The sequence below is a fragment of the Cucurbita pepo genome, unplaced genomic scaffold (assembly GCF_002806865.2).
Source record: "Cucurbita pepo subsp. pepo cultivar mu-cu-16 unplaced genomic scaffold, ASM280686v2 Cp4.1_scaffold000252, whole genome shotgun sequence".
Taxonomy (NCBI): Eukaryota; Viridiplantae; Streptophyta; class Magnoliopsida; order Cucurbitales; family Cucurbitaceae; genus Cucurbita; species Cucurbita pepo.
The window spans coordinates 1-16531 of NW_019646503.1; the positions used below are offsets into that span (position 1 = coordinate 1).

Consider the following 16531-nt stretch of genomic DNA (forward strand, 5'->3'; position numbering starts at 1 on the left):
GGGCAATCCTTCCCTGATGTTATGGATGCTCTCGAACGCATGATCCACCCCGTTTATTTGTTGCGAACTACCAATCTGAATTCATGATGAGGTCAGAATGTTTAACAGTTCAACAAGCTTTGAAGAACAAGAAATGGCGTATTTGCACTTACCAGTACTGTATGAAGGCCCACCGACTTCCCGGCTTGTAGATTACGAACGCTATCGTCGAAGAACAACTGCAGACAAGACAGTAGGAAGAGTGTAGTATTGTGAAAAGAAAATAACAGATCAGGCCAACTATTGAACAATCAAGCAATGTTCTTGATGGTCAGGTAGCAAGCTTTGAAAGTTATAAGGCTCAAGTTCATTCTTGGCTCATGTATTAGGCTCTTAAAATGAATGATTTTGGCATACCTAGTAGTGGGCCGTTACAATCTCACATCAATTGGGGAGGAGAACTAAACTAATGTGTGGAAAACGCTCCCAAGTAGACACGTTTTAAAAACCTTGAAGGACTAGCGGTGGGTTTGGGCCGTTACAATCACACATCGGTTGGGGAGGAGAATGAAACATACAAGGGTCATGGAGCAATGTTCTTGATAAAGGTGTGGAACGAAACATTTTTCATAAAGGCCCAAGGTATGATATGAACGCGACTCTTCACAATGGTATTATTGTCCACTTCGAACATATGCTCTCATAGCTTTGAGATATTGTCTACTTTGAACATGAGCTCTCATGGCGTTGCTTTAGGTTGCCCCAAAAGGCCTCATGCCAATGGAGATAGTATGCCAATTAGCCGATGTGGGACTTTCATCCAACACCTCCCCCCTCGAACAAACTCCCCCTTAATCAAGGCTCGACTCCTTTCCTTTCTAATCATGACCGTAGGTCGTTACACTTTGAGAGAAGAAAAAAGTCAACAAAAAGTGGACTATCTGCTAGGTGGGCTTGGGCTTGGGCCGTAACACAAAGTGTTGGAAAAGCTCATTTAAAGTTAATTCTAATCTGTTCTTCACTTACAGTTTTTTGCGGGTTGATATTGGCGATCTCGAAAACTTGCTTATATGCCTCTTCAAATGGTTTGCAGATGATTGGTGTCTTCGGCAGATCAATATCAGAGTTTTGACTGCTCATAAACTGATCTATATCAAAAACCACAGACCCTGCTGCCTCATCAACAACTGTTTCCTTATTAGGATTCAAAGTCTCAAAGCATAAAATCCCTTCAAAGCAGTCCTCTAACCCAAGTCTCTGCAGCGCTCTAGTTGCATGGGCCATATCACCATTGGTGAATAGCTGAGCTCACAAGTAAGACAGAAACCCGAAAAGAAAGCGTAACAATCAAATCACTTGGTGAAACACGAGAAGACATCGAATCATGTAACGAATGTCGATAAAGCTACTTACAAGTTTTCGAATCGGTAAGCTATGAAGAAGGTTCCTTAATACAGGGTCAGGCTTGAGCCTATCATAAGGCAACCTTCCATGAGCAAAACTGCAGAACAGAACAGAACACATTATGAATATAACTCAAAATTCTCAAACATAAACACTAATGAATATCAAAAGGTAGATACCTATGGAAATCATCGTAGTCGAAGTCATAACCGATAGCCTGCAATCACGATAAAACGACAATGACACAGAATCCAATCATTATGAAGAAAGATCAAGCAAAAGGCCGTGATGTTTTAACTTACTCTAAGACCAGCCAGTGTTGTCCCATAAATCTTGTACAAGGAAATGCACAATTCAGGCACGTTCTCCTCAATGCCTAACTTTTCAATCATAAATTCTACAAGAAAAAGTAACAAAATTCATCCAATTCCATAAAACAACAAGAAAAATAACCTAAACTCCATTGTCCCATGTCAATTCACATCAGAATGAAGAACATCATAGAAATATGAAGAGCCACACTGTCCTAAACTCTATCAGCCCCAAATGTTAGGGGAAAGGAGAAAGGAAATTCAAACTAACCTTGAATGTTCTTGGAGACTTCCTTTGACAAACCAGAATTTAAAGGATAAAGGGTGTCATCTAGATCTGAAAGTAAACACATAATTCTTTGCTATCAAAAACTATTCACTCTCAACTTTGAAATTGAAAAGGAAAACATTAAAATCCCCAAATGTAATACCAAAGAGAAGACATTCATATTTAGCATCAGAAAACTGCGTGAACTGATCACCATTCTCCATTTCCAGGTACACTTCAACAACCGACAAATCTCAAAATACTTAATCTGCAATGCTCAAAATCACAGATCAAACAGATCTCAAACTTATGAAATCCTCAAAAAGAATCACAAACAAATATCATTCCATCAATCAAGCGATTAAGATCCAACAAAGCTCAGACCGATAGGAAATTAAACAAGAAAAATGGTAAAACGAAACAACGAATGAAACAGCCGAGATCCAGCAAAGCATTCAGGAAATGGAGCCAAACAATGAACGAATACAATGAATCCGATACTCACAATAATCAAACTCGATCCGCCTGTGAAGAAATTCGCCTGAATAAGGCAAATCAATTGAAACGCACAAAAGTTATTGGAACTAAAAAGTCTGGAGCGATGCAATCAGATATCGTGGGCTTATAAGGTACAGACACGTTCTCAATTCTGTTCACGCCTTTTGATGAACAGTCGTCGAGGAAGTGAGTGAAATCAAAGCCACATTAATTAAAATACAGTACGACAATTACAACGCTCCGCCGCAATGAATGCAGGGTTGTGCGGTGGTCGGCGCCGCTGCGGGCGGACGCTTTCCTTCGGGAATCAGCAACGTCTATATCAATACTATTTGAAATTTGGAGTTTGTGAATAAATGGTTTAAATACTATTTGTTTTAATCTATTTTTAGTCACTGTTCAAATTTAATTTCTATTTATCAATAAATCTAAAATCACTCCCGATCGCTAATTTCGGGTTAATTTAATNTTTTTTTTTTTTTTTTTTATATATATATTATTGAAAGTTTAGGAGTTTCTTTATTAATTTAACCTAAAAATTTGTCTCTCAATTTTTTAACTCAACAACCATTATATTTTTAAAATATAAATAATTTTTTTAACTGAATCATAAATTTTTCATTAAATTTACCTTTTAAGTTAATTTCCGCTAATTTTCCCACAAATATTTCAACAAAAAATATTATAATTATTTTTTTTTATATAAATTCATTAATTTCAATTATAAAAAAATTTCACACATAAAAAAAATAGTTCATAAATTAACCATTATTATTTTTTTAAATTCATAATTTCAACAAAAACAATTTAACTCCAATGTCCATTTACATTAATATTTGAAGGTTAAAATTGCAACATTTATCTGGAGTAAATATTCAATTGGATGAAATTAAAAAATTGAGTTAAAATTGATGTAGTTCCATTAATTTTTGATAATTCAATAATCTATCCTAACGAGATTTAATATCAAAATTTGACTTTTTTATCGACCGTATTAATTGAAGTAATTAATTCATTTAAGTGAAAGAATAGATAATATTTTAAATGAAACATACACGTTTAAACGTTGATGTTATTATAAAGAATCAATAGAGTTAATTCTGCATTAAATGTTCATGATATGTGTACATTAGCGACCTTAGGTTAAGTTTAAAATTTAGAGTCGTTACAAAAATGAGTATCAAATGGGTTCAGCTGAGCTAAGCCAAACCGAGGTCGAAAACTTGGAAACCATACGCCTTTACTGAAAAGAAGACAATGATATATTGGTGGTCGAGGTTGCTCGCGTTGAAGCCTTCAGAAGAGTACCGAAAGGAGAGAGAAACCGAGAAGTATGAACACAAGAAACTACTAAGAAAATTCAAAAAGACAAAAGCCTCCTTTTGGTTGAAAAAGGAGAGCTTGAAATTTTGGAATGGAAAAAGGATGACCATCAAACCATAAAAAAAAAAGACCAATTCGTTTCCAACAAAAACATGTGACTTATGATTCTAGGTTATTAAAACAACAGACAATGTCCATATTTAGCCATGTGTCCCGAACATCGTCTAAGTTTCATTTGGGTCCCAAGCTTTCAAATTGGTTCTATTCCGAGTTTCTAAATTTTAGTTTTGGTCCTTCCATTTTCAAAATTCATTCTATTTTGATCCTTGTACTTTTAAACTTTAACGACTCAAGCTCACTGCTCGTAGATATTGTTTGCTTTGACCATGACGTATCGTCATCAGCCTTACGGTTAGAGGTTTTCACACTATTTTTAGAAATGTTTCGTTCCACTCTCCAACCGATGTGATATCTAACACTTTTAATAGTCTATTTTAGTATGAGGAAATTCAAAATACCTGATGATTCGAAAAACTCAGATCAACCCAATCCAAATCGTTGGGTTATGAACTTATTTGAGCTGAGTTCAAAATTAAATGGGAATTGTTTTGACCACAACTATGGTTATTATGACTACTGCGACATTTATGTTTGTTTGGCGCTTTCGTTTTGACTTTCAACTTTATAATAAAATTCATTATAATTCATAAAGTGCATTTAACGAAAATCATACGTATGACAATATCATTAATATTACATAAATGTACGTCTGAACAAAAAAAATTATTTTATAATCAAATTATTATGTGAAATTTGTAATCGATAGCTAAAATATTTGTCATATTTACATATTATACGATTGGAAGTCTAAGATTCCATATTGATAGGAGAGAGAACGAACTATTTCTTATAAGGTTGTGAAAATATCTTCCTAATAGTCACGTTTTAAAACTGTGAGGCTAACGACGATACGTAACGGATTAAAATGGACAATATCAGACTGTTACAAATGGTATCAAAGCACGACACCGGCCAGAAATTATTAAATTTCAAACGTAAAAATATAAAGTTTTATAAAAAAAGAAAACTATTTTTTTCTCAATTATTTAAATAAAACATTTTTTTATTTATTTAGAATAACAAAGGAGAGAAACGCGTTTATTTATAAAAAGAAAAAGTTAAAATTAAGGAAGATAACATCCAATAACATTCTGCCACGTAATTTCAATAATTGTACCAGCCCCTCTATTATTTTAATTAATATGACTAGGCCTTCCTTTAAATCTCATTAATTTATTATTTTTCACATACCCAATTAAAATTATTTTATTTCATTAATATTATATAAATATATAAAATTATCAATAATGAGCAGAGACGTCACTACATGCCTGACATGTCTGATAAACTCTACGTAAACAGGGTCATAGAGAACGTGTTGTTCAAGTATCAAACAATCTGTAAGCGTTCCAATTGTAAGTTTACTTACTGCATCAGTTTAATCTGTTATTTTTACACTATGTAGGTTGATCATCCCTAAGTTCAGTCTCAACACGAAGCATTTCCTTCTACAGCATCTCGTGCATTCAAAATATGGCTCGAAATAGTGGTTGAAATAGAAGAAATAAAAATTTTTATTATATATTTTTCGAAAAAAACAAAAGTCCCATATAATGACAAGTTTAAGAAGGATATTCACTAAACTTGAACACTTGGATCAAATCTTTTTGTCTTAAGGATGTTTGTCTATTGTAAGTTAGGTTTTGGGTATTAAAAAAATCCCATATTTCACTTTCATGATAAAGATAATATAGTATGATCTTTCCTATGATATAATATTTTGTATTTATTGATTGATGGTGAAAGGGCATCCAAGGCCTTAAAATGTTCGTGTTTCGGTCTCTAATCTCGTATGACTCGAAAATCGTTCTTATATAATGTAACGTTTCATACCCAGAAGTTAGAATCTGAATTCGGTACCTGAAGATCCCGAGAATTACCTATTTGTCTTGAAATGCTTCTAAGATTGAAGACTATCCCCACAAACTAACACGAGTTCTTTTAGCATATTTTGTCCTTTCTAGGGATAACCAACGTAAAATTGCTTCAAGCTAAGCATATTGAATGTGTACCTTGTTTTCCGGTCCAAAATTAAGTGTGTTTGGTTTAAAGCAAACTTGGATGAACTTTTTCTAAAAAATATATGATTGAAGACAAAACATGCTAAAAGGATCCATGATTATGTTGCTCGGGATGTAAATGACTACTGGGACCATCAGGTACTTAATCAAGACTCTAAATTTCGATTTGAATCATGGGTATAGAGCGTGTAACAGCCTAAACCATTGCTAGCATATATTGTCATTTTTAGACTTCCTCTCAAGATTTTTAAAACGCGTCTGCCAGTAAGAGGTTTCCACACCCTTACAATCTACCCCTTTTAGGACCCAACTTCCTCGTTGAGATCTCCCGTAGCGATGCTTTTTCAAAAACTATTTTAAAAGTTTAGAGACCGAATAAATGAAAAAGACGGTGTGAATAAGGGTGATGTTGATTTGCTGAGTCAAAAAGAAAGATGGTGATGTTTATTAGGCTATATACAATCAAAGGGTGGGTGGGAATTGGGCCCCATTTTCTAGAATTTGTATCATTCTAAGCAATGGAATTGTCTTCCAATGACTTTTCCTCTCAATTTCTGCTACCAAATTCCCCTATTTATACTCACCCATTTCCTCTCTTCCTTCATTCATCTATCCATTTTGCACCCATTTTTGGTGGTTTTCAACCCTTTTTCAGGCCATTTTTGGTGGTTTTGAACCATTTTTAAGCCCATTTTTGGTCCCTTGCTCTCTTTCTCCGGTGGTTTTGAACCCTTTTTAAGGCTCAAAATGGAATGCAAAAACCAGCAATCTCATCAATCTCGACCCCAAAAATATGAGTGTCTTCTTTTTGGTAAGCCCCATAGCTTCAAAAACCCTATAATTACGACACTAAGAGCTTAGATTTCAGCTTAAACATGTTTATGTTCTTCTCATTTGGCAGATGTTGATGATACCCTTTACCCTCTTACTTCTGGTTTGTCAAAACAATGCACCAGAAACATTGAAGGTATGTATTATCGGTCTCTTCCCCCTCGAACGAGCCTCCCCCGAGACCTATGGAGCCCTCGAATAGCCTCCCCTTAATCAAGGCTCGACTCCTTCTCTAGAGTCCTCGAACATAGTACACCCTTTGTTCAACTACTCCTTCGAGGCTCATAACTTTTTTGTTTGACATTTGATGATTCTATTGATATGGCTAAGTTAAAGGTATGGTTCTGATACCATGTTAGAAATCACGGCTCTAGAATGGTATGATATTGTTCACTTTGAGCATAAGGTTTCATGGGTTTGCTTTCGGCTTTCCTAAAAGGCGTCATACCAATGGAGATGTATTCCTTACTTATCCTCCGTTCGAACAAAGTATACCATAGAGCCTCCCATGAGACCTATGGAGCCCTTGAACAGCCTCCCCTTAATCGAGACTCAACTCCTTCTCTAGAGCCCTAGTACATCATTTGTTCGACACTTGAGTCACTTGAGGATTGACTCTAATACCATGTTAGGAATCACAACTCTCCACAATAGTATGAGCATAAGCTCTCGTGGCTTTGCTTTTGGTTTCCCTAAAATGGCTCGTACCAATGAAGATGTATTCCTTACTTATAAACCTATGATCAACACCTTAATTAGCCAACGTGAGACTCCCTTCCAACAATCCTCAACCTTCTCACGTTCTTCGTTGTTTTTGACAGAGTACATGGTTCAACAGCTTGGGATAGAGAAAGATGGAGTTGCTGAGATGAACCAGTTTCTGTACAGGAATTATGGGACATCCATGGCTGGCCTTAAGGTGCAATCTTTGAACGAATTTATGCATATTTACACAAACCCAGTTGATATTTGTTTCAAAGTTTCAAACTTTTTGTGTTGTTTTTTAGGCTATTGGCTATGAGTTTGACAATGATCACTATCACAGGTACTCATATCCTCTTTTTGTCTCACTTCTTCTTCTCCTTTTGGATCAAATTGTTATTGATTCTTTGATTCTTCTTTTGCAGCTTTGTTCATGGAAGATTACCACATCATAACCTCAAGCGCGATCCTGTTCTTAGAGCTCTCTTGCTTAGTTTGCCGATTCGCAAAGTCGTAAGAACTTTCTTTCCGAGTCGATCGAATTTCAAATTTATATATACGTAGCGAGCGAGTTTAACATGTTATTAGGCTTTTTGGGAAAACCCAACTCAAAGTGAGGGTCGTGATTCATAATATGGTATCAGAGGTATGCCCTTAATTTAGCCATGTCAATAGAATCCTTAAATGTCGAACAAAGAAGTTGTGAAGCTCGAAGGTGTAGTCAAAAGTGACTCATGTATCGAACAAAGGGTGTACTTTGTTCGAGACTCTAGAGAAGGAGTCGAGTCTCGATTAAGTGGAGGCTATTCGAGGGCTAAATAGACCTCATGGGAGGTGAGTCTCGAAGGTGTAGTCAAAAGTGACTCATGAGTCGAACAAAGGGTGTAGTGTACTTTGTTCGAGGGCTCCAAAGAAAGGAGTCGAGCCTCGATTAAGGGGAGGTTATTCGAGGGCTACAAAGACCTCAGGGGAGGTGAGTCTCGAAAGTGTAGTCACAAGTGACTCTTGTGTCGAACAAAGGGTGTACTTTGTTTGAGGCCTCCAGAGCAAGGAGTTGAGCCTCGATTAAGGGGAGGCTATTCAAGGGCTACATAGACCTTAGGGGAGGTGAGTCTCGAAAGTGTAGTCAAAAGTGACTCCTATGTCAAACAAAGGGTGTACTTTGTTCGAGGGCTCCAGAGAAAGGAGTCGAGCCTCGATTAAGGGGAGACTATTCAAGGGCTACATAGACCTCACTAGAGGCTCTATGGTGTACTTTGTTCGAGGAGAGGATTGTTGGGAAGGAGTCCCACATTGACTAATTTAGGGAATGATTATGGAGAAGCCCAAAACAAAGCCACGAGAGCTTATGCTCAAAGTGGACAATATCATACTATCGTGGAGATCTGTAATTCCTAACAAGTTGTTTTGGCTATGAAACAGATCTTNCTGTAATTCCTAACAAGTTGTTTTGGCTATGAAACAGATCTTCTCGAACGCAGACGATGTTCATGTTGCTAAAGTTCTAAATAGGCTTGGTTTGGAGGGTTGTTTTGATAGGATCATATGCTTTGAGACTCTCAACTCCTCTAATGATGGCTCTGAATCCGATTCAAAAAGCTCGACCGGGGACATCGACATCGACAACGACACTCCTCCGCCGCTCCCCGCCACACCGATTCTCTGCAAACCGTCCCCAAATGCATTTGAATCAGCACTCAAAATAGCCAACATTGACCCCAAAAGAACAGTAAGAAACTTCCCTTTCACCTCATTTTCTGAATGTAAAACCAGAGATTTAAATGATGGGTTTTGCAGCTCTTCTTCGATGATAGCATCCGCAACATAAAGACAGGGAAATCCATTGGCCTCCACACAGTGCTGGTGAGTTCATACTCATTTTCTCGAGCAGAATCATGGAAAGTGAGAAAATTGGAGAATTTTCTCGGAATCCAAACAGAAATTTAAGAATCAAAGAAATGGGTTTTGCAGGTTGGATCATCAAACAGAGGAAATGGAGTGGATTATGCACTGGAAAGCATTCATAATATAAGAGAAGCATTGCCAGAGCTGTGGGAAGTGGATGAGAAGATGAAGAACAGAAGGCTTTCTGGAAAGATTGCTTTGGAGACATCAATTGTAATGGCTTAATTGCTAACTTAATATGTGTTTTATTACCCTAATTATCAACTTTGGATCTTATATTCATCCATTTCTAATAAAGTTGATATACTATTAATGTAATGATCCATACCCAGTATTTGAAATCTATATTCGATACTTGATGCCTTCAACATTCTCTTGCATTCTCTGCATCGTAGAAAAATTATCAGAAGGCTGCTCGACATACAATTGCTCCGAGCAAAACACGCTTAGTTATGAAGTATCTTGTAACGATCCAGATCCACCGTTAGCAGATATTGTCCTCTTTAGGCTTCCCCCAAGACCTTAAAATGGGTCTGCTAGGGGAAGGTGGTTTGTTATCCTCTGCTAAGGTGGGACATCACAATCCACCTTCCTTCAGGGCCAGCGTCCTCCCTCTTTGGGCTTCCCCCAAGATTTTAAAATAAGTCTGCTAGGGGAAGGTTTCCGGGGAAGGTGTCTTTGGGCTTCCCCCAAGACTTTAAAATGCCTCTGCTAGGGGAAGGTGAGGAAGGTTTCCGGGGAAGGTGTCTTTGGGCTTCCCCCAAGACTTTAAAATGGGTCTGCTAGGGGAAAGTTTCCACACCGATTTTAAAATGCGTCTGCTAGGGGAAGGTTTACGGGGAAGGTGTCTTTGGGCTTCCCCCAAGACTTTAAAATGGATCTGCTAGGGGAAGGTTTCCACACCCCAATCCACCCTCCTTTAGGGCCCACCGTCCTCCTTCCTTGGGCTTCCCCCAAGACTTTAAAATGCTTTTGCTGGGGAAGGGAAGGTTTCCAAGGGTGGTTTGTTCTCCTCCTCAGCCAATGTGGGACATCACAATCCACCCTCTTTCAGTGCCCAGCGTCCTCGCTAGCAGATATTGTCCTCTTTGGGCTACCCCCCATATCCCAACGTTATTACTGGCACACCGCCTCGTATCTACCCCCTTCGGGAAACTGCGAGAAGGTTGGCACATCGTCCGGTGTCTGACTCTGATACCATTTGTAACAACCCAAATCCACCGCTAGCAGATATTATCCTCTTTGGGCTACCCCCCATATCCCAACGTCCTTACTGGCACACCGCCTCGTATCTACCCCATTCAGGAAATAGCGAGAAGGTTGACATATCGTCCAGTGTCTGGCTTTGATACCATTTGTAACGACCCAGATCCACCTACCCTTTCGGGCTTCCCCCTTTCGGGCTTCCCCCTCAAAGTTTTAAAACGCGTCTGTTAGGGGAAGATTTCCACACCCTTGTAAACGGTGGTTTGTTCTCCTCTCGAACCAATGTGGAACATCACATACGTATTATTGAGCCACTGAGAAAGAAGTGCACCTTGTTTGTATAGATAGTAACTTTCATTTACTTTTTAAGTCTTTCTTAGTCATCCTATACTCATGAATGCTCTCAGATATGGTCTCGGTTTATTCATGTACTACTCTTTTACTCGGGTTTCATAATTAATATACTTGGTTTGTTATATTATTGAAGGAATCAATAACATTGATATACTTGTTTATGGCGTTGATATACCGATGCTATACCGAATATGAATATTGGTATACTAAGATATATCTAATATAAGTACTTCATATGATTTATAATTAATATATTTAATTTGATATATAATTCATACTTTTGCAAATTAACGAAAAATAAAATTCCAATTTCAATTATTTTGTCATATTTGTAAATTTTAAATGTTTATAAAAAATTAATTTTTTTTAATTAATAAATTAAAATTTTTAAATCTTTTAATTAAGTTAAATAATAGTACAAATAAATTTAAATTATTATTAAAACTGAAAACTAAAATATTATTCTTGAAACAAAGAATTTAAATACCAAATATATTTTAAAAATTTTCTCTCGAAGAAATACATGTATGAATCCTTAGTGGAAAGTTCCGATCAATCTAATTCTTCTAATTGAAAAAGGGTTTAGAACACTGTAATTATGGATTAAGAAAAGGAAATCTCGTAAGAAATTCAGGAGGGGATCGATTGATGTTATCTAAGCGGATTGCATTTAGTTCATCAACTCATTAATGTAATTACAATTTGAATCTAGTTTAATCGATGAGAACAGAGTTCATACCTTCTTCTCGATGGGGTTGCGGAAAAATTTACATCAATTTCTCGAAGGATCTCAAGATCTGAGTCGGGTGAAGGAGGGGAAGAAATCAAATCTCTGAAGCGGGTTTTTATTTTGCTTATGAATCGCCATGTTTGTGCCAACAGACGAGCATTGCAACGCAGCGTCTCATGATGTAGAATCGGGCCTTCTGTTCCTTGGCTAAGCTGCTGTACTTTCGTCCTATGGAAGAAGAGTTCTTCTGCGAGTAACTTCGAGGGAGATCGTGGGGGCTCTTGGAATTGGAAGCTGGGAAGCTTTTCTGTGAAGAACATCGCAACAATGGCGATTTGGAGGTTGAGCCACTCCTTATGAACGATGAAGAATGGTGGTAACTACTTCCTGAACCTTCCTTCTTTGATGGATTCCATTTCTCGTCCATTTAATGTGAGGTCAGATGGGGCTGCGGGCAAGGTGTTTGTGAAAATGCCTGTGAGAGTGATAGTTGGGTTGAATTGCGAGAAAGAGATGCAGAAGAGTGGGATTCTAGCGGGGCATTATACGGTATAATTAAATAACATATGATTGAGGTTTCATGATGCTTGTGGGTGGTAGAGACTGTTCAATGATCATCTTCTACTCCCAATTAAGACATTGTGGCCTTTTTATTAGTCAGTTTTGTAGGCGAGAAGTTATCAAGTGAGGCATTATGATGTGGCTGATTGGTTTTCACCCTTCATATTTGATATATGAGACAGAAAGTAACTTAAAATTATAATCAATGATAGTGTAGAGAACGATCCCCGAAACATTCCTTATAAGGGTGTGGAAACCTCTCTCTAACCGACACGTTTTAAAACCTTGAGGGTGGAAGGGAAAGCCAAAAGCAAACAGTATCTACTAATAGTGGACTTGAGGTGTTACAAATAGTATCAGAGCCAGATATCAGGTGGTGTGTCAGCGAGGACGCTGGCCCCCGATGGAGTGGATTGTGAGATCCCACATTGGTTGGAGAGAGGAACAAACCATTCGTTATAAAGATGTGGAAACTTCTCCCTAATAGACACGTTTTAAAAACTGTGAGGCTGATGGCGATACGTAACGAACCAAAGCGGACAATATTTACTAACGGTGAGCTCGAGCGGTTACAACCAAACACTTTGAGTTAACAATGAAATAGCCGGTCTAATCGAAAAAATTAAGATGGGTGGCGGAGTTTGTGCCCATCTAGGGGAGATAATATTTGATATTGCAGACATGGGCAAGTGTTAAAAGTGATGCTCTTTCCATCTCTCTGGAAAATTTAGTGATTTCAAGCCTTTTCCACTGTGAAGATCTATCGTTTTCTTTGCATTGGACTCACTTCTTTGTGTACTGTGCTGAATGCTGCTGCTGTGGCTGCTGCTGCTCTATTTTATATATATATATATCTATGATCTTCTCTTTTCTATGTGTTAGAGAGAGAGACAAACAGAGGCATCCATTCAATCTGGGGAAGTGGAAGGAAATAATGGAAAGGAGACAGCTTGCTAGCTGTTTATGACGTGGAAGGTATGTGTCTCATAGTCCCACTTCAAATTCTACAAATAGATCAAATGCTTTGTTTCAAAATTCTTTTTCTTTTTCCCCTTTTAAATTGTTGGTATCTGCAGAATAAGGGCTTTAATTTGCCACTTTTTTCATTCAGAAGGGGGAAACATGCAATTATTTGCCCATTTTTGTTCCTATTAGAAGAGAAGGGATCTATAACTCAACCTTTTCTTTCCCTCTGTCCTTTTGTTACTTGCACCATTTTCCCTCCTATCCAACAAAGTTCTTTCTTTTTAGCTTCTCTAATGGCTGTGCCTTTCATTGTGTTTGAACTTCACTTTGAAGTCCAAACATCCCAAAAATGGCAAGGAATTCTTTAAGAAACTCCATTTTTAAAGAAATTTAGATAAACAGGTTTTGGTTGAGATATTATTTGATGGGTCGAACACGTTGCTGTTAGCGTTTTATCGTTGAGTGTAGTTAGATAGAGTTTTGGTTGAGAAACTATTTGGTTAGTCGGACACATGGTTGTTAACGTTTTATCGTTGAGTGCTATTAGATAGGGTTTTGGTTGAGAAATTATTTGGTGAGTGAGACACATTGTTGTTGACATTTTATCGTTGAGTGCTATCACTTAGGGTTTTGATTGAGAAATTATTTGGTGAGTTAGACACATTGTTGTTGACATTTTATCGTTGAGTGCTGTTAGATAGGGTTTTGGTTGATAAATTATTTGATGAGTCGGACACGTTGTTGTTAACGTCTTATCGTTGAGTGCTGTTAGAAATACTTCAAATTTATAATCAATAGTTCATGTTATAAAATTAAGATCGATTATTATGAGGCTGTCATATCATGATCATTGACAATAGATTGAGTGATTATTATGAGACCGTCATATCGTGATAATTGACGATAGGTTGAGTGATTATTAGGAGGCTGTCATATCGTGATCATTGATGATAGGTTGAGTGATTATTATGAGGCTGTTATATCGTGATCTCAATAGGTTAAATTTGTAATCAATAGTTCATGTTATGAAATTCAAACCGATTATTATGAGGCCGTCATATTGTGATCTTGAGTGATTATTATGAGACCGTCATATTTTGATCATTGATGATAGGTTGAGAGTGATTATTATAAAACCGTCGTATTGTAATTATGAATGATAGGTTGAGTGATTATTATAAAACCGTCCTATCGTGATCTCGATGGATTGAGTGGGTTTGAAGAATATGAGGATTAGGAGAGACATTAACTAGACTTTGATTGAATGGTCAAAGAAAAGTAGTTGATGGGTCAAAGCAATGATCACATGGTGTGTTGTGATTTTACAGTTAAAACTCAAAACACATCTCTCTGTTCTGTTCTATTCTCTTCTTTCTCCGTTGGGTTTGATTATTATTATTATTTTGATTGAAATTTATTAGATTATTTATCATGTGAGCCTCTGAAAAGTGGGTATTTGGGTGTCCCACATGCAATCATGTGAGGTTAATATTAGGAAGGGATAGAACATGAAGGGCTGGGATCTTATTTTTCATCAATATTTTATCTATTTGATTATGATTTCAATGCAAGCTTTTAGATTCATACACATTTTTTGCCTTGCTTTTGATCAAATTCTGTATATTTCATTACTTAGAGAGAATATATGACAATCCAGAAGGTTGAACTTGGGTCATGTTTTGGACATATCAATGTTGTAATTGATATGATAGGCTGTTGAATTAGATGCTTATGAATATGATAGCAAATGTGATTCCAAATCATGTTAGAGATATTCTAGAATTTACGTTACGATACCCAAATCATGAATATTTCTTAGGCATCTTTTAACTGTGACGGTGACAGCCTAAGCCCACTATTAGTGGATACTATCTGCGTTGGCTCGTTACATATCGTCATCAGTTTCACGATTTTTAAAACGTGTCTGTTAGGGAAATGTTTCCTCATTCTTATAAGAAATATTTCGTTCTCCTCTCCAACCAGTGTGAGATCTCACAATCCACCCCTTTGGGGCCTAACATCCTTGCTGGCACACTTTCTCATGTCGGGCTCTGATTCCATTTGTCACAGCCCAAGCCCACCAATAGTAAATATTGTCCATTTTGGCTCGTTACGAATACCATCAACTTCACAGTTTTTAAAATGTGTTTGTAAGGGAGAGGTTTTTACAACCTTATAAAAAGTGTTTCGTTCCCCTCTCCAATCAATGATGATCTCATAAACTAATATTAGGTGAATACGATATTTCGTTTCAAAATGAATTGGCAATGAGTGAAATAACTCATGAGTTTCTTCGTCTTTCCAATGTGGAATCCTCAACATGTTTTCTTTGGGTTTACCATGCTTCAACTTCACGGAATACACGTTTGGGCTTTATGAGCTCTAATATCATATTAGATACATGAGTTAGTCATCTCAAAACAAGTTGAGAATAAGAATGAAATGAGGCATGGAATGGAGCTACTACGAAGAAGTTCCGGGAGTTACGAAGGAAACCTTGAGCTCATATTGATTATGGGTTGAGAATGGGAATTGAATTCTCTGAAACCTAATTTATCGTTGTTCCTCAGTAGCTCAATGGTAGAGCGGTCGGCTGTTGGTTGTAAGAGAAAAAATTTAAGGACTTTTAAAATTCAACCAGATTAATGAAGTAAAATTAATTATGAAAAAGTTTAACATAAGATAAACTCGAGTTTATTCTCTAGCTCCGAGGATATTATCGTAACAAGCAAGAGAACTCATACATATAGGCTAAACTAGGTGGCTAAGAGATATATTTTTTACTAAGAAATTATATAACATTGTAAGTTAATAGGTTAGGGTAAATTTAATCGTAAACAATACTTTAATATTCGTTCGGTCACATGTAAGATCCCACATTAGTTGGGAAGGGGAACAAAACATTCCTAATAAGAGTGCGAAAATTTCTCCCTAACTGATGTGTTTTAAAATTGTGAGGGTGACAGTGATACGTATAGAGCCAAAGCGGATAATATCTGCTACCAGTGGGTTTGGACGGTCATAAATGATATCGGAGCCAGTCCGTAGCGTAGTCTCCATAGTAGATGTATTTTAAAACTTTGAGAAGAAGCCGGAAAGGAAAAGCTCGAAAACAATATTTGGTGAACTCAATATTTCCATAGCTTTTTTTCAAAATGTTTATATAACAATGGGCTAAGCATAAAAAGCCCATCAGACAAGCTAATTTTGGAAGAAAAAAGCCCAAGAGCCCATTAGAACACAAAAATAAATTTTAATAAAAGGCCCATCAGCCCAATTGAAAACGAAAAGAAAATCCCAACCCTAAAATTTTTCCTTCAACACCTGCCCCACCATTGTTCGATCTCCTTCT

The 16531-nt window shown here is 37.0% G+C and overlaps 3 protein-coding genes across 3 annotated transcripts; 1 reads left to right on the plus strand and 2 right to left on the minus strand.

Annotated features, from left to right (window-relative positions):
• Nucleotides 1-6: 6 nt before the first annotated feature.
• LOC111784639 lies at nucleotides 7-2762 on the minus strand (the record flags this gene model as incomplete). The annotated part of the gene is made up of 9 exons (XM_023665274.1): nucleotides 2468-2762; nucleotides 2126-2230; nucleotides 1966-2031; nucleotides 1686-1780; nucleotides 1563-1600; nucleotides 1393-1480; nucleotides 1006-1281; nucleotides 153-218; nucleotides 7-75 (listed from the first exon to the last, which is right to left on the minus strand). Coding segments are annotated over exons 2-9 (759 nt in total), but the record flags the coding sequence as incomplete, so codon positions are not given.
• Nucleotides 2763-6523: 3761 nt separating this feature from the next.
• Nucleotides 6524-9680, plus strand: LOC111784649 (suppressor of disruption of TFIIS-like). The gene is made up of 8 exons (XM_023665286.1): nucleotides 6524-6735; nucleotides 6826-6891; nucleotides 7577-7674; nucleotides 7763-7800; nucleotides 7883-7970; nucleotides 8923-9186; nucleotides 9255-9320; nucleotides 9429-9680. The coding sequence occupies exons 1-8, from the start codon at nucleotides 6672-6674 to the stop codon at nucleotides 9585-9587; spliced, it is 843 nt and encodes a 280-aa protein (XP_023521054.1). The 5' UTR covers nucleotides 6524-6671; the 3' UTR covers nucleotides 9588-9680.
• Nucleotides 9681-11461: 1781 nt separating this feature from the next.
• LOC111784640 lies at nucleotides 11462-12335 on the minus strand. The gene has a single exon (XM_023665275.1). The coding sequence runs from the start codon at nucleotides 12077-12079 to the stop codon at nucleotides 11777-11779; it is 303 nt and encodes a 100-aa protein (XP_023521043.1). The 5' UTR covers nucleotides 12080-12335; the 3' UTR covers nucleotides 11462-11776.
• Between the last annotated feature and the right edge of the window lie 4196 nt (nucleotides 12336-16531).

Coding starts and splice junctions, on each gene's coding strand:
- LOC111784649 (XM_023665286.1), top strand. CDS start 6,672: ATGGAATGCAAAAACCAGCAATCTCATCAATCTCGACCCCAAAAATAT. Junction 6,736..6,825: donor ATATGAGTGTCTTCTTTTTG/GTAAGCCCCATA, acceptor CTCATTTGGCAG/ATGTTGATGATACCCTTTAC. Junction 6,892..7,576: donor ATGCACCAGAAACATTGAAG/GTATGTATTATC, acceptor TGTTTTTGACAG/AGTACATGGTTCAACAGCTT.
- LOC111784640 (XM_023665275.1), bottom strand. CDS start 12,079: ATGGACGAGAAATGGAATCCATCAAAGAAGGAAGGTTCAGGAAGTAGT.